Source organism: Phyllobates terribilis, unplaced genomic scaffold (assembly GCF_046119375.1).
Source record: "Phyllobates terribilis strain yellow unplaced genomic scaffold, ASM4611937v1 Scaffold_8__6_contigs__length_399053987, whole genome shotgun sequence".
NCBI lineage: Eukaryota > Metazoa > Chordata > Amphibia > Anura > Dendrobatidae > Phyllobates > Phyllobates terribilis.
The window spans coordinates 242,582,405-242,600,860 of NW_027362768.1; the positions used below are offsets into that span (position 1 = coordinate 242,582,405).

General features: G+C 40.6%; 1 protein-coding gene across 2 annotated transcripts in view; it reads right to left on the bottom strand.

Annotated features, from left to right (window-relative positions):
- KIFAP3 (kinesin associated protein 3) overlaps positions 1-18,150 on the bottom strand; it is a 176,076-nt gene extending 157,926 nt beyond the window's left edge. Inside the window, exons 1-3 of one of the 2 annotated variants that reach the window (XM_073644085.1) lie at positions 17,939-17,981; positions 12,830-12,961; positions 5,080-5,234 (exon numbers count right to left, since the gene is read on the bottom strand). In XM_073644085.1, the coding sequence (XP_073500186.1) occupies positions 5,080-5,234; positions 12,830-12,961; positions 17,939-17,970 (319 nt within the window). In that variant the 5' untranslated portion in view covers positions 17,971-17,981. Of the gene's footprint in view, positions 1-5,079; positions 5,235-12,829; positions 12,962-17,938 lie in introns of both variants that reach the window. The other variant, XM_073644084.1, reaches the window with a different exon arrangement.
- Positions 18,151-18,456: the final 306 nt, after the last annotated feature.

The window sequence follows — 18,456 nt, forward strand, 5'->3', positions numbered from 1 at the left end:
TATCAGTATATCAGCAGGCAAATAGCATTTCTGGAGGCGACAAGTCACCTTTAATGGTAATATACAAATAAAACATAAACCTTTAAAAGAATTTAAAAAAAAATACTGGTGTTAGGAGCATAAAAACAGGCCTGTGAATCAAAAATGCACCACAGGAAAAAAATCAAATTCCAAAATAAATCTGTCAAAAAATGACTTGCTTTAAACATTAATAGTTTATTAGCAAACTTTTGATTGTTTCCATACTCGGGATGTCAATGTGTCATTGTATAGGTATTTCTCCCTTTACAACATCAGTGTAAAGAAAAGTTGATGTATCATCACTTTCCAGACTGAATGATATTGAACAGGAAATGAAACACTGGCTCATATTAAGCTGGCGCAAAGTTGTAAGACATAAAAACCTCTAACCCAAGAATTGCTGAAGAAGAAATACTACACTACTTAGTTGTAGGGGAGCACAGAGCTGGGAATGTACATCCAGCACAGAAATTAAGCAAATTGTGAACAGAATAGAAAACATAAGACCAGATATTTACATCGCAATTGGTTTCCATCTGGTTTCAACAAAGAGTCTATGAATATAAAACATATATTTTAGAAAATCTGATTCTCTTCTCATTAAATATTTCATGTCTGGATTTCTAGCTATTCAGTAAAGGAACACTGGTCAAAGGTGACAAAGTGCTATCAAATTGCTTTTAAATATCCTTACAATATGTTCTAAAAGACTTTTACTTTTTGATAATATCCATTTATGAAATCTCTCGTCCTACAAACTAATCACAATATTCCCTTGCACTGAAGATACACAATTACAGATCATCACCAAATACCAAACTACCGCAAAATCAAATGAGAAACAAGTGCACAAGTCGGCTACCATGGAAAGGTTTACAGGGGTCCTCGGCCAGTCACAAGATGGAATACAAGCACATTCATTCAAAACGCAATAAGGGCATGTAACTCCACATACATTTTTATCCTCCCACTCTACCTGCCATTACATTTTTTATCCTTCTAGTTTGTGGACATGGTGGGCATCCCATCACTGAGCTCCATTTCCCACAATGACTTGCACTACTTCCCCAGGGCTGGGGGGTCCCACTGCCCATTCTCTGCCCATACGCCATGCTGTATCTCGGACTGTGCAGATGCAATCTGAATTTACCAGAGATGTAGCTCCCCGATGCACATGACGTTAGTGGTAGCACACATTGCTCTTGTATTAGATGCAGGGTTACGCGTTTTTAATAAAATACAACATTTATTAACTATTGTATGGAAATATAATAGCTAGCTGAAGGGTTTTTCAGTGTTTTTTCCACATCAGCAGTTGACAGCTCCTTACACTAACAATTTGTTTTGTAGATGAACCAGCAATTTCCCTTAAAAATGAAAAAAATGGGTGAGAAACTGTTAAAAGACCACAGCAGCACAGGGTTACTGTGGTTTTCAGCTACTTTACAGTCACAGTATGGCTGCTGCATGTGAACATAGCCTTGGGCTATGTGTACACGTTCAGGATTTGAAGCAGAAATTTCTGCATCTCCTTGGCAGGAAAAATGCTGCAGAAAAAAATGTGCGGTTTGCCGCGTTTTTGTACATCAATGAATGCTTTTTGGAGCAAAATAAAGTTATTTGAAAAGGAACGTGGGACATTGCTTAACCCTTGGATTACCGTCAGAACTGGGGTGAGTATATTGGTTAATTTAAGAATGTGTCTATTGTATTTCAAATAAAGTGTTTGCTCTGTGTCTGCGTGTTCATTTAACTCTTTAATTAAGTTTGGTGATGAAACGGCCTGATTGACACCTTGTCATCACCAAACAAAAGTGTTAGGTGTCAGTTAGTCCCATTCACCCAATCTTCATTAGCATTTCCATTCATGTAATTTCTGGGGCAGTTGTGAGCTGCTGTTTTTAGCCTAGGAAGGTGCCATTAGGCAAACATGGTCCCTGGCTATTATTAACAGCTCACAGCTGTTTAGTTAGCCGCTAAGTCCACACGAACAGCAAGAAGCAGCGCTTTGAATGCAGCGTATTTTTGCTGCGCCCAAAACGCGGTGTTCTAATGCCGCACTTTTATTGTAGGTACATGTGAATCCACCATATGTAATGACACTTCAATCGGTCAAAATCTGCAGCGGACACTAGCGTGTCTGCTACTGAAATTGACATGCTGCGGGTGAGTCGGGTACATGGCCACGATCAGGATCCGATGCGGGTTTGACCCTGCGTGTTTATACAGCGTCAAACCCGCAGCGTCCAGATGTTACAGCATAGTGGATGGGATCTCTAGAAATCTCATGTCCACTATGCGTGCATCTGAGGCTGCGGATCACCCATGGACACTGACATGTGGCGTGTCTTTCAGAACCGCAGCATGTCAAATTATCTTGTGGAATCGCTAGTCTCTGCAACAGAAATTTGACTACTAGAATGTATTTAATGTGGCCTGAGGTCACGTGAGAGCTCACGTGACCTCAGGTCCTGGCAGCGCAGCAATGTACACTGCCGGGAGCGAGAGCACTCCCGTCATTGTACCGCCGGCCACCAGGAGAATCACATCGCCGGGGGACATCGCGAGGACCGGACGGCACCGGACAGGTGAGGATAGTGTTTTTTTTTTACTTTTTTTATTTTATTTATTTTTTACACAGCACGAAGCCCCGGCTCGGCTGAGGACACTACTACTCCCCTAAGCTGCGCCGCTCTCGCTGTTTTCCTGACTAAATTGGAAAACTGCTGCACGTCACTTCTTTCAGCAATTTTGCAGCGTCTTTTCACCCACAGAAAGCAATGAGTAAGTGCAAAAACGCAGCAAAAAAACGCAAATCTCAGGTTTTGCTGCATTTTTTTTTTTTTTTTTTTTTTTTTTTTTAAAAAGCATGTACAGCAGTTTGTGAAAACACATTTATTTTTGTGATTTTCCCAAGTTTAAACCAAAATGTCTTGGTGTTCTCACATGAGAAGGCTGTTAGGATTAGTACAGTTTAATTAAATTAGTGAGGCATCAAAGAAAACATTGGCTGACCAAGGTGTGAGATTGAACAATACCTGACCATCTCAAGGGCTGACCAAAGTGTGAAAGTAAACAGTGTCCTACTAACTCAATGCTCTGCCAGTGTCTTAGGTAATTCCAATTCACCTCCCCTCGCTGTTACATTTGTAATGGTGTATTTTTTCATGAACTCATTCTAACTTTTTTTGTTTAGAATAGTAACTATCTTTCCCGACATAAAAATCTTTTTCCACTAAATAATTTGATCAAGTTGCCCTTTTTTCAAAAATGTTTTTATGTTTCCACATATGTTTTGCATTGTTGGCCTAACACCTTGCATTGTTCATGCTTCTGTGGTGGAAGCAAAGCTGAACTTTGGGTTCCTGAAAAATGCAGCAAAATCTGCTTTCTGTAAGCAGCTTCTACATTGTCAAGAGTAGGTTTTGCCTGCAGAAAAAAAGCGTGTGAACATAGCCTTTAAAGGGGTTATCCGGTAAAAAGTGATAAGTCTGCAGTCACTCTGTGTGACTGCAACTTATGAATCCTCCCAGAGCAGGCACTGTGTGAGACCCGGTAACGTAGGGTATGTATGTGTTATACATACCCCGGCCAGTGGGCGTGGCCTCACTCTCCATATACTTGTATTGTGCGAGGCCGCGCATTCTAGTTGGACGCGCCCACAGGCCTTCCATGTCACTAGACAGTGAATGGAGAGAGGCAGCGCTGAATGGCCAGGGTTATGTATAACGTATACATAGCTCCGGGGCCCGGTTGCTGCAGCAAGTCAGTGAGCGGTCAGGTGGCTCGGACAGGTGAGTATAAGGATTTTATTTTATTGTTATTTTTACACCAGGATACAGCGGGAGCAGAATACTACTCTCATCATTGTCCCTTGCTAGAGCTGATCGCAGCGCCAGCAGGTGACAATGATAACAGACGCCTGCAGCACCCAGCGCTTGGGAAGACCGCTAACTGTACCGCTGATTCCCAGGTGCTGGTACCTGTCACACTGATGACACAGGGATGTCATCCGTGTGTCATCACTGTACACGAATGCGGGACGTTTTGCGACCCATGCTGTGGGTAAAAAACAGACATGTCAGCGTGTTTTGCCCAAGGACACATGGTCCATGGAAACACACTGACATGTGCACAGACTGATTCATTTGAATGGGTCTACGTGTGGTCAGTGTCTCCAGTACGCGTGGAAACAGACACCACACGCACTCAAAAAACTAACCTCGGGAAGGCGTCTTAGTGAAGGTCCTGGCACTTGACCGTTGACTTTCTTGGGTGCCATAAAGCTTTCTTCACAGCGATTGAACCTGTCTTTAAAGTTCTTGATTATCTGATAAGTGGTTGATTTAGAAGCAATCTTACAAGCAGTACAAGCAGCAATATCCTTGCTTGTAAAGCCTTTTCCATAAAAGCAATGATGATTGCGCTTATTGCCTTGGACGTAAAACTATGGTTAACAGAAGACAATGATTTTAAGTACCAGACCCTTTTAGAGGTCTTTTTCTTGTCTTGCAGGCTGGTTTGGGGGCATATATACAGCATAGTAGAATGCTGTATATCAGGGCTGAGAAGTACTGGCCTTACCTCATATGGGACGAACCTGGTGACAAGTTCCCTTTAAAGCTACCAGTCTGCTCTTACAATTCAAACAGCATGACAGGTTCAGTTTGGTAAAAACACACAATTCAGCAAAAGAAAATGGGCTTGGAGCGATTTGAAAATCTGCAGCGTAGCCGGATATCCATATTGTATTTCTTATACACTAGACAAGACTGATCTGCAACCACATGAATTTTACAACATTTGGGGTTTTACAAATCTGACCTGTGTCCAACAACTAGGATAACTGAGAAAGGTTTCCGGTTTTACTGATGTAAATACTTTTATGCCCAAAAATGAAAAAAGTATTCTCGGAGAGATACCTTTTGACAAATATTTTTGTCATTTTTGGCCATAAAAGAATTTACATTGATTTTTCTGGCTAACACGGTACCACAATATAACTTTGTATTGTACATCTGTTTTACTGATAAAACTAGAAAATGGTTATATCCTCACCTTTACCAGTTAAGCCATCCCTGCGGTTCTGAAGATAATAGAGAAGCTGTTCTACTTCAGCTAACTTTGAAGGATGGATGAGCTTGCATTCATCAACCACTTTCCTTGCCAGGGAAGAAATATCAGTGTTGGCATTAAGACTTTTCAAACGAATGCTTTAAGAAAACAAAAAAGAGAGAGAAAGGAAAATGTGAAAATGAATTATTACCATATAGTATTTGCCATCATTGATTTACATGATTTCAAGATTAGTATTTTTAAATCAGATGTAACAGAACAGTAAGTTAGAGGGTTATTTCCATGTCCTTAATCAGGAGCGCACCCCTCCGCACCCAGCCGACTTCAAAGCAATATGCAGTTTTTTCCTGCATCTAATGCAATTCTAGGGGGAAAATATTCACATAGATTTAGCGTACCCACAATATTCACAAGCATACCCACAAGAGAAATTAAACTGACATGTGCATGTCAGTTTACTCTGTGTTTAGTAAAAAAAAAAAAGAAAAAAAAAAAAAGCACAGTGAGCAGGAGATTTTTATAAATCCCATCCACTTTGCTGGAAGTGGAAGACGCTGCATTTTTTGGAGCAGGGAAAGTATGTGTGGCGCCCCTGAGGGTTCGGTCGCCACAGAGGTATTGCATCTCACCCAGAGGTGTGGTATCTCTCTCTCAGGTAAGGAAGGAGTATGGCTCAGGACCCTAACACTACATCCACTACACCACATTTCCAGGGGACAGGGCGATAATGTTCCTACATAGAGCACAAGTGTCCCTGATCCCTGGCTGGAGTGGGCGGAACCACCTAGAGAGGGTGAACTAGGTAGTGGATGGGTGGAGGACGTAGATCCTGGGAGCACTGTAGTAGGAGGTATAAAAACAGGGAACCATCTTGGTTCAGGTGGTCAGTGGTGGAGGACAGTCAGAGGAGGAAGGTGACAGAAGCAGGGGCTCCGTACGAGCTCTGCTCCACAGGCAGCCTAGTTAAGAGGCCTGAGCCTGAAAGCAGAAGAGAGGCAAGGGGAGCAGGAAGGCTCCAGGACAGGAACCGAAGGAACCCTAGGGGTACGGGCTGTGCAGCCGCCACCCATACGCCCGCTGCTGCCAGGAGGTAGGGGGGGGGGGGGTCAGGCCAGAAGAAGGGAACCGGGTCCCTCAACCAGGAGAGACTACAGGGCTCAACTGGGAACCGGAGGCTGCAGCACTTCAAGTACAGCAGGCCGTCCACACCAGCCACTAGGAAAGTAGCCACATAGGGCCAGGGGACGGAACACACGTCGCCCGCCAAGACCCGAGGACACAGGAGAGAGGTGCCGCTAGGTGTGAGGTACAAGGAGAGAGGCCAGAGAGGACACACTGAAGGGGGTCCTGCTAAATGCTCCAGAGATACCTGAGGGTCAACCAAGCACCTTACTGCGTGAGCACAGGATGCCGTGGGCTCTTACACTGGCCCTGTAACTGGAACTACTTAAACCATGAGTAAAGGATCTGGGACTGCATCATGTGGACTCTGTGATTATTCTTGCACCGTGACACCTTGCACCATCATCTATACACGCTGCCCTGAAGCTATACTCTTCCTGTGGGGAGTCACACTACCTTGCTGCACATACCAGCAGCTTCAGCGGCCTGCTTCGCAGCGGCGGTTACCAATAACTGCAATCCACAGGTGGCGTAGTCGGACATTGATATTAGTGCACATACACTACCCTGGTTTGACCGCCCTGGGTCACGGACCGGGTCGTCGCCACGGTGACTACAATCCCCAGCATCTACGAGGCCCGGCTCTGGGTACCCCCACGGCCCAGGGGGCGCGTCATATGCAGCATCAAAAACTAATCGTGTGAACTTAACGGAAGACTAATTTTTTGCTGCTTTGCAGTGAAGAGAGACCTGGCTACAGAGACCAGGCTACAGAGACCAGGCTACAGAGACCAGGCTATGGGAGCGTTAATAATCCTGCCAGCTGATTACATTCATTTGCAGTGGCCCCCTACAATGTAAGTAAATGCCATGATTCTTTACAGCAGGGTTCCCCAACTCCAGTCCTCAAGGCCCACCAACAGGTCATGTTTTCAGGATTTCCTTAGCATTGCACAGGTGATGGAATTATTGCCTGTGCAGGTGATGGAATTATCACCTGTGTAATACTAAGGAAATCCTGAAAACATGACCTGTTGGTGGGCCTTGAGGACTGGAGTTGGGGAACCCTGCTTTACAGGGTCATTATCTCAAAAAGTTAAACACGGATTCATCATTTGTGTTTTTCTTTTTTTCATTTTTGTAGTCACTTTTCTTGTTTGGTGCTATTTGCTGACGTTGTTCATGAATTTTGTGCAGAATAAAAAATGCTCATCATTTTTCTCCATTACCTTGTTAGCTTCTTTTCAAAGAAAAAAAGTCACATTTTCAGCTAAAATGGGACATCATTTGTGCAAAAATTTTTAGACATACAGAAAATCACTCCAGGGGTGTACTGGAATACATTTGTGCAAAAATATATTGACTTTTTAAAAAGGCATTTTTATTACTTACTGCAAAGTCAAAAGTTTACATACACTAAGATTACTATGCCTTTAAACAATTCTGGACTGCTCATTAGAGGAGGTCATCTGCTTGGAAGCTTCAGATAGTTTTTTTGGCAACATCTGAGTTAATTAGAGACACACCTGTGGATGTATTTTAATGCACACCTGAAGCACACTGCTTCTTTGTGTAGCATCATGGGAACGTCTAAAGAAATCAGCCAAGATATCAGGAAGAGAATTGTGGACTTGCACAAGTCTGGATCATCCTTCGGTACAATTTCAAGATACCTGAAGGTGCCTCGTTCATCTGTACAAACAATTATAGACAAGTACAAACAAGATGGGAATGTCCAGTCATCATACCACTCAGGAAGGAGACGGGTTATGTGTCCCAGAGATGAATGTGCTTTAGTCCAACATGTGCATATCCACCCAAGGACAAAAGCAAAAGACCTTGTGAAGATTATGGCGGATGCTGGTAAGATTGTGTCAATAACCATAATGACCATCGTTATGTTTAGAGGAAAAAGGGAGAAGCTCGTAAGCCTAAGAACACCATCCCAACTGTGAAACATGGGGGTGGCAGCATCATGTTGTAGGGCTGTTTTGCTTCAGGAGGGACTGGTGTACTTCACAAAATAGATGGCATCATGAGAAAAGAAGATTATGTAGCAATATTGAAGCAACATCTCAAGACATCAGCCGGGAAGTTATACCTTGCGCGGAAATGGGTCTTCCAAATGGACAATGACCCAAAGCATACTGCCAAAATGGTAACAAAGTGGCTTAAGGATAACAAAGTCAATGTTTTGGGATGGCCATCACAAAATTTTGATCTCACTCCAATTGAAAATTTATGGGCAAAGTTGAAAAGGCAGGTGCAAGCCTAGCGACCTACAAACCTGGATCAGTTACACCAGTTTTATCAGAAGGACTGGGCACAAATTCCGACCAACTATTGTGAGAATCTTGTGGAAGGACATCCCAAATGTTTGACCCAAGTCATTCAGTTTAAGGGCAATGGTACCAAATACTAATGAAATGTATGCAAACCTTTGTCTCTCTCCTTCCTCTCTCTCTCTCATACATACACAAAGTATTTTTTTACATTTTAAAAATTATAAAAAGGAAAATGGGCCGATGCAAAAATTTGGCCACCCTGCATGGTTAGTATCTAGTAGCATCCCTTTTTCCAAAGTATCACAGCTTGTAAACACTTTTTCTAGTCGGACAAGAGTCTTTCAATTCTTGTTTGATGGATTTTCATCCATTCTTACTTGGAAAATTCTTCCAGTTCTGTGAGATTTCTGGACTGTGTTTAGGATCATTATCCATTTGTACAAGCCCCAAAACATGGTTAATCCACCCCCATGCTTAATGGTTGGTGAGATGTTCTTTATCTGAAATTCTGTGCCCTTTTTTCTCCACACATATCTTTGATCATTGTGGCCAAAGAGTTCTATTTTAACCTCATCGGTCCACAGGACTTGTTTGCAAAATGCATTAAGCTTGTTTAGATGTTCTTTTGTATACTTCTGATGCTACATTTTATAATGAAGATGCAGGAAAGGTTTTCTTCTGATGACTTTACCATGAAGGCCATATTTGTGCAGGTGTCTCAGAACAGTAGAACAATGTACCACAATTCTAGAGTCTGCTAAATCTTTCTGAAGGTCTTTTGCAGTCAAGCGGGGGTTCTGATTTGCCACTCTAGCAATCCTCCGAGCAGCTCTCTCTGAAATTTTGCTTGGTTTTCCAGACCTTATCTTGACCTCCACTGTTGCTGTTAACTGCCATTTCTGCATTACATTTTGAACTGAGGAAAGGGCAAATTGAAAAAGCTTCGCTATCTTCTGATAGCCTTCTCCTGCTTTGTGGACCTGCACCACTTTCACAGTGCTAGGCAGCTGCTTAGAAGAACCCATGGCTGCTGTTTTTTGGCACAAGGTTAGAGGAGGCTGTGTTTTTCTAAAGCTGGGAAATTTGTATCACCTGTCCTTTCCTAATGATAAGGAACAAACCATAATCCTTACAGGCTAAGGTGTGAAACCTTGGTCAAAGTTATCTGAGCACACAAATCTCGAAGAGTGCGCAAACTTTTGCACTGGCCCATTTTCCTATTTGTAATTTTTTAGATGTAAAAAGAATTACAATATTTTTTTTTACCTAAAATATAAAAGGAAATGTGTCATCTTTAGCCCTTTTAGAGATCATTTCATCGCCAACTTGCTTAAAAGGAGTATTCCCAGCTCTAAGATCCTATCCCACAATATGTAGTAGATGTAATAATAATATTAGCAAATACCACCAATTGGAAATGTAGTATAGTTTTTTCTGATTCTCTATGTCTCTTTACTCATGTGTAGGCATTGCAGGACCTTAGGCATTCATGGCTACAACCACTGATATAGTGACAGCTAGTTGCTAGTGGTCATAACCACGGATACCTAAGGTCCTGCAATGCCTGCACATGAGAAAAGAGACGAATTAGAAAAACTATACTACATTTCTAATTGGAGGCATTTGCTAATATTATTATTGCATCTATTACATAGGATCTTGGACATGGGAATACCCCTTTAACTGTTTACAATAACAGTAATTTTGACAAGGGGTGCCCAAACTTTTACATGCCACTCTACATACTGCAGATCTCCCAGTGCTTGAGTTCAGTGAATGTAATGTGAGCGGTGATGAATTATGCACAGTGAGGAGACCTCCAGTGTAATATACACTACCGTTCAAAAGTTTGGGTTCATTTAGAAATGTCATTATTTTTGAAAGAAAAGCTCATTTTTTCAATGAAGCTAATATTAAATGAATCAGAAATACACTCTATACATTGTTAATGTGGTAAATGACTATTCTAGCTGCAAATGTCTTGTTTTTATTGCAATATCTACATAGGTGTATAGAGGCCCATTTCCAACAACCACCACTCCAGTGTTTTAATGGTACATTGTGTTTGCTAACTGTAAGAAGGCTAATGGATGTTTAGAAAACCCCTGCACAAGTATGCTAGCCCAGCTGAAAACGGTTTGGCTGATTTGAGAAGCTATAAAATTGACCCTCCTTTGAGCTAGTTGAGAATCTGGAGCATTACATTTGTTTGTTCTATGAAACTCTCATAGTGGCCAGAAAGAGAGAACTTTCATGTGAAACTCGACAGTCTATTATTGTTCTTAGCAATGAAGGCTATTCAATGCGAGAAGTTGCCAAGAAACTGAAGATTTCCTACAACGGTGTGTACTACTCTCTTCAGAGGAGAGCACAAACAGGCTCTAACCAGAGTAGAAAGAGAAGTGGGAGGCCCCGCTGCACAACTGAGCAACAAGACAAGTACATTAGAGTCTCTAGTTTGAGAAATCGACGCCTCACAGCTCCTCAACTGGCAGCTTCATTAAATAGTACACGCAAAACGCCAGTGTCAACGTCTACAGTGAAGAGGCGATTCCGGAATGCTGGCCTTGGGGGCAAAGTGGCAAAGAAAAAGCCTTATCTGAGACTGGCTAATAAAAGGAAAAGATTAATATGGGCAAAAGAACACAGACATTGGACAGAGGAAGATTGGAAAAAAGTTTTATGGACAGACCAAACAAAGTTTGAGGAGTTTGGATCACACAGAAGAACATTTGTGAGACGCAGAACAACTGAAAACATGCTGGAAGAGTGCCTGACGCCATCTGTCAAGCATGGTGGAGGTAATGTGATGGTCTGGGGTTGCTTTGGTGCTGGTAAAGTGAGAGATTTGTACAAGGTAAATGGGATTTTGAATAAGGAAGGCTATCACTCCATTTTGCAACGCCATGCCATACCCTGTGGACAGCGCTTGATTGGAGCCAATTTCATCCAACAACAGGACAATGACCCAAAGCACACCTCCAAATTATGCATGAGCTATTTAGGGAAGAAGCAGGCAGCTGGTATTCTGTCTGTAATGGAGTGGCCAGCGCAGTCACCAGATCTCAACCCCATTGAGCTGTTGTGGGAGCAGCTTGACCGTATGGTACGCAAAAAGTGACCATCACCCCAATCCAACTTGTGGGAGAGGCTTCAGGAAGCATGGGGTGAAATTTCTCAAGATTACCTCAGCAAATTAACAGCTAGAATGCCAAAGGTCTGCAATGCTGTAATTGCTGCAAATGGAGCATTCTTTGACGAAAGCAAAGTTTGAAGGGGAAAATTATTCTTTCTAATAAAAATCATTATTTCTAACCTTGTCAATGTCTGGACTATATTTTCCAACCATTTTGCAACTCATTTGATAAACAAAAGTATGAGTTTTCATGGAAAACACAAAATTGTCTGGGTGATCCCAAACTTTTGAACGATAGTGTACATCTGTGCTCGGTACAACTTACTGTGAGTTCTTTACAAAACTTATAGCAAAGAATCGCTTGTGCTCCAGACCAATAAAAATCTGGAAAAGCAGTTACAAGTAGCAACATTATTGCCCCCAAACATCCCTGCACCACACAGAAGCAGCTCCAGCCATCACATTAGGGGTGAGTTGACCTCATATAGCAGGGTAAATTTCAAGTTGTACGGTCCCGAATGATGGTAGAAATATCCAAATTGTCCCAGGCAGAAAAAAAGTTCACCACCATGCCATAGAGAATGAAAGGAGCAGCGGCTGAGAATGCCCACCTCTGCAGAATTTAAGAAGCTGGAGTCCCAGCAATCAGGAAGTTTTCAACAAAATAACTTTCAATTGTTGGACTAGCCCTTTATAAGGAATCTGACACCAAGCTTTTGCTACCTAACCTGAGAGCAGCATAATGTAGAGACAGAAAGCCCGTTTCTAGTGATGTATCACATACTGAGCCGCTTGCTGTAGTTTGGATACAATTGCTGTTTTATCAGCAGGAGATTATCACTACAGGAGTAGTAATCCTGTTGTCATGTATTCCTCCATATTCATGAGCTCTGTATAACCCCACCCACATCACAGATTGGCAGTTTACTGCCTATGCACAGTGTGTGTGGTTATAAGCTCTACATTAGAGAACTGAGAGATCCACAGCAGACAAAAGAATGATTTTATAAAAAATAATAAAGTAGCAAGAAGTCTAGTATATGATACATCGGAGGAATCAGAGTCTCTGCCCCTACATATGCTGCTCTCAGATGAGGTAGCAAAAACATGGTGACAGATTCCTAATAAATAGTGCTAACCTTTCTTCATACATGCATCTGCATGAACCAGAGACATCATATTCACTTACATTTTCTGACACTCCTTTCTGTCCCCAAGCATTGGATCTCCCATTTCTCCAAGGATAGTGGCCTCCACTTCATAGTGAACAACAAGAGCTTTTTCTGTTGGGTGGACATCAATGTTACCGCCTTTCACTTTCCTAAAATACAAGAAGAAGGGTCAACGTGGATCCCAAAAAAGCTGACTTGCCCCAGTAAAGCCTTTGTCCCTGTACACAGTTGATGTCCAGTAGTTATTATACACTTTGTCTGATAAAAGTTGGGTTGAAACCATCCAAAATCTCTGGCAGTTCTATAGAGAGTGGAAAACATGGTGTGAACAGAACTTTGGGCCTTGTACACATAAAAGGGTAAAAGAAAAGTAATGCACACAGCATATATAATGCAAACATTGTAAATCAATAAACTGAAAGTGAAATAATTCTACAAATATGAATGAGAGTCGGATAGACCAGAGCTGCCTCCGAGAAAAAATGTAACCCCTTCCCGCCCCATGACGTACTATTGTGTCAGAGAGCGTGCAGATATATGTAGCAGGCTCAGGGACTGAGCTCGCTCCACAAATGGTAGATGCTGGCAGTGTTACACAGCCAGCATCTACCTCTAACAGCAGCTCCAACTGCTGTTAACCCATGAAATACAGCTGACAAACACTACTGTCAATCGTCTGCAACGGGCACCCTTACCCCGTGACATGATGATTGGCTGTTGATTGTGTGCTCCTATTCATGCCATGACGGTACTCCTGTAAAGACTAGCATGTGGCGGGGCTTCCTAGCAGATCGTACAACAAAACACTTTGTTGGTTCAAATCTGCAAGCATGTGCATGAGAGTCCAGAAATCCCATACACTTTGCTGGTGCTACAAAGTATAGTGTTTTTACTCTTGAAAAACATACGGCCAAAAGGCAGCGCATGAATAAGCCCTTATAACTTTTCTTCAGAAACATCTTGAAAAAAGATCTAATGTCACTGAAGAAGTTAATTTTTTGAAAAACAAAATTTGTGTCAGTCTCAAAACTTCTGGCCACGACTGGATAGAAAACTTGGATTGGCAGTGCATCTTTTCTGGGAAATAAATTTGTGCTGTGCTCTCTCAGTTTTGAATCATGGGGCTATAATTTTGTCTTCTTTTTGGAGTCACCGTGTACATACACTGAAGATTGCTGGTTCAGGTCGTCTAGGGGAAATATAAAGAAAATGAAAAGTAATAAAAAAAAAAGTTTGGAAAATTATTAAGAAAGTCAAAACCCCCCCAAAAAATCATCAAGTCACAGCCCATTTGCCCAGTTAATAAAAAAAAAAACATTTTGTATTGGCGCATCCGAACAAGTCTGATCTATGAACATATAAACCTGTTTATCCTGTACAGGAAATGTTTTTGGATCATCCAGAAAAAAATTATTAAAAAGCAATCAAAACAAAAGTATGTACCCCAAAAATCGCAGCAATGTAATCTACTGCTAGAGGAGCAAATAAACACATTAGGGGTCTCAGCAAGTTGCAAACTATTTTTTTTTCAAATTTTTTAAGCCACAGAAATATCTGTGCATGCTTGTGGTAATGGTAGAGGACTTGGAGAACCACATGTCCAGGTCATTTTAACTGCGTAAGACTGAAAACCACAAGAAGCCATGACAGAATTGCATTGTTTTTTTTCACCACTGCATTTAGAGCCCCTCTGCCAGGAGCAAATGAACTTTATTCCTCCCGGCAGCGTTCATGAGGTGGTGCTGAGGTGCGGTTACAGCCGCCGTTCTCTATACACTGAACCCGCGCCGATGCCGTCCCCGTGACTGAATGCCGAACACTGCAGGAGGAATAAAGTTCACTTGGTCCCAGCAGCGGGGCTCTAAGTGCAGGCGCCGGGCAGGTTCAGAACACTATTAACCCCATATCTGCAGGTTAATAGTGTTTTTTTTTCACGTGACAGATTCCCTTTAAAGGGTTACAGAGCAAGTGTAATAATTGTACAATTGTGTACAGGAGTGTCAGATATCCTAGAGCTCCGGCAAGACCAAATGATCCATACACAGATCCAGCAACAGCTCACCTACCAACAGCTTGGTCCAGGGTGATAGGTGGTACTGGCCCGGCCATGTATAGACTCTGCGTCTGACTAAAAAAATAGGGATAGAGGCTGGATGCACCATATTTATTTATTTTACTCACTTATATAGCGCCATTAATTCCACAGCGCTTCACAGACGTTATCAGCATCACTGTCCCCATTGGGGCTCACAATCTACATTATCTATCAGTATGTCTTTGGAGTGTGGGAGGAAACCGGAGAACCCAGAGGAAACCCACACAAACACGGGGAGAACATACAAACTGCAAGGCAACAGTGCTACACACTGAGCTACCGTGCTACCCTATTACAAGGTTTGGTATAGCCCGTGAGACCCTGCACCCACCTATAACCTTTTTTGCTCTATTGCTAGTGCTGCACCTCTATTTTGCCATTTAATAGATATAGATAGATAGATAATAGATATATATGCATAGTTGGATAGATATAGATAGCCAATAGCTATGGGACCGATAATATACAGATAGTAGATTGATAGATATAGATAGATAGTAGATTGATAGATATAGATAGATAGTAGATTGATAGATAATAGATAGATAGTAGATTGATAGACATAGATAGATAGTAGATTGATAGATATAGATAGATAGTAGATTGATAGATATAGATAGATAGTAGATTGATAGACATAGATAGTAGATTGATAGATCTAGATAGATAGTAGATTGATAGATAATAGATTGATAGTAGATTGATAGATATAGATAGATAGTAGATTGATAGTAGATTGATAGATATAGATAGTAGATTGATAGATAATAGATAGATAGATAATAGATTGATAGTAGATTGATAGATATAGATAGATAGTAGATTGATAGATATAGATATATAGTAGATAGATAATAGATTGATAGTAGATTGATAGATATAGATAGATAATAGATAGATAGATAGATAATAGATAGATAGTAGATTGATAGATAATAGATAGATAGTAGATTGATAGATATAGATAGTAGATTGATAGATAATAGATTGATAGTAGATTGATAGATATAGATAGATAGTAGATTGATAGATATAGATAGTAGATTGATAGACATAGATAGATAGTAGATTGATAGATAATAGATAGATAGTAGATTGATAGATATAGATAGTAGATTGATAGACATAGATAGATAGTAGATTGATAGATAATAGATAGATAGTAGATTGATAAATATAGATAGATAGTAGATTGATAGATATAGATAGATAGTAGATTGATAGATATTAGATAGATAGTAGATTGATAGATATAGATAGATAGTAGATTGATAGATATAGATAGTAGATTGATAGATATAGATAGATAGTAGATTGATAGACATAGATAGATAGTAGATTGATAGATAATAGATAGATAGTAGATTGATAGATATAGATAGATAGTAGATTGATAGATATAGATAGTAGATTGATAGACATAGATAGATAGTAGATTGATAGATATAGATAGATAATAGATAGATAGATAGATAATAGATTGATAGATAATAGATTGATAGTAGATTGATAGATATAGATAGATAATAGATAGATAATAGATAGATAGTAGATAGATAATAGATTGATAGATATAGATAGATAGTAGATTGATAGATATAGATAGTAGATTGATAGATAATAGATAGATAGTAGATTGATAGATATAGATAGATAATAGATAGATAGATGATAGTAGATAGATAGTAGATTGATAGATATAGATAGATAGTAGATTGATAGATATAGATAGATAGTAGATTGATATAGATAGATAGTAGATTGATAGATAATAGATAGATAGTAGATTGATAGATATAGATAGATAGTAGATTGATAGATAATAGATTGATAGTAGATTGATAGATAATAGATTGATAGTAGATTGATAGATATAGATAGATAATAGATAGATAATAGATAGATAGTAGATTGATAGATATAGATAGATAGTAGATTGATAGATATAGATAGATAGTAGATTGATATAGATAGATAGTAGATTGATAGATGATAGATAGTAGATTGATAGATATAGATAGATAGTAGATTGATATAGATAGTAGATTGATAGATAATAGATAGATAGTAGATTGATAGATATAGATAGATAATAGATAGATAGTAGATAGATAGTAGATTGATAGATATAGATAGATAGTAGATTGATAGATATAGATACATAGTAGATTGATATAGATAGATAGTAGATTGATAGATAATAGATAGTAGATTGATAGATATAGATAGATAGTAGATTGATAGATAATAGATTGATAGTAGATTGATAGATAATAGATTGATAGTAGATTGATAGATAATAGATTGATAGATATAGATAGATAGTAGATTGATAGATAATAGATTGATAGTAGATTGATAGATAATAGATTGATAGTAGATTGATAGATAATAGATTGATAGTAGATTGATAGATAATAGATTGATAGTAGATTGATAGATAATAGATTGATAGTAGATTGATAGATATAGATAGATAGTAGATTGATAGATAATAGATTGATAGTAGATTGATAGATAATAGATTGATAGTAGATTGATAGATAATAGATTGATAGTAGATTGATAGATAATAGATTGATAGTAGATTGATAGATATAGATAGATAGTAGATTGATAGATAATAGATTGATAGTAGATTGATAGATAATAGATTGATAGATATAGATAGATAGTAGATTGATAGATAATAGATTGATAGTAGATTGATAGATAATAGATTGATAGTAGATTGATAGATAATAGATTGATATGCCTAGCTGGATAGATGTAGATAGCCAATAGCTATGGGACCGATAATATACAGGTGACAGCCGTGTGGCCGCCGCTGCTGTCTCTGCCCATCTTTCCTCCGCCGGGCAGATCACCGTCCTTCCCCTGGTGCGGCCATTACTGGGTGTGTGCCGGCAGTACGGGCGTGTTCCGACTGCAGAGGTCACTGCTAGCAGCCGCTCCGGTACCGCACACAGCCATCAGACAGGCCGAGCAGCTATGTCGGCAGCTGAGCCCTCCCCACCCGCGGTGCGGTCACCTCTTCAGGTATCTGGCGTCCTCGGACTGCATGTCTGTGGCCCGGCCCCGCTGGCGGTCAGCACCCGAGGATGCAGCTCATGTAACCCGGAGGACGGGAGGTTTGTTGTTGTTTCCAGGGGGGATACAGCTGCCTGATTGTAGGATGAAAGGCCGGCGTGACGTCACGGTCACATGACACTACCCTGCAGGCCGTGCAGCAGATGGGGCGGAGCTCGGTGCAGCGTGCACTGTCAGCACTCCCGTCCATGGCTCACGCCTGCGCTGAGCTCTGCAGTGCCTCAGCTGGAAACCTTTTAAAAGGGTTTCTTCCTTCTTGAGCCGAGCCCGATGCTGTTCCCTCAGACATGAGCCCGTCCAATGATATATTTACCCTTTTCTCTTTAGAGCCAGGGTCTATAATGACGTCTCCTGGCTGCTGGGCCATCACATTACTATGTCTGTAACGTCACGGGCTGACATGACGTCACGCAGTGGGGGCATTGCTTACACTGTCCTTCTTGCCCACAACTACAGGAG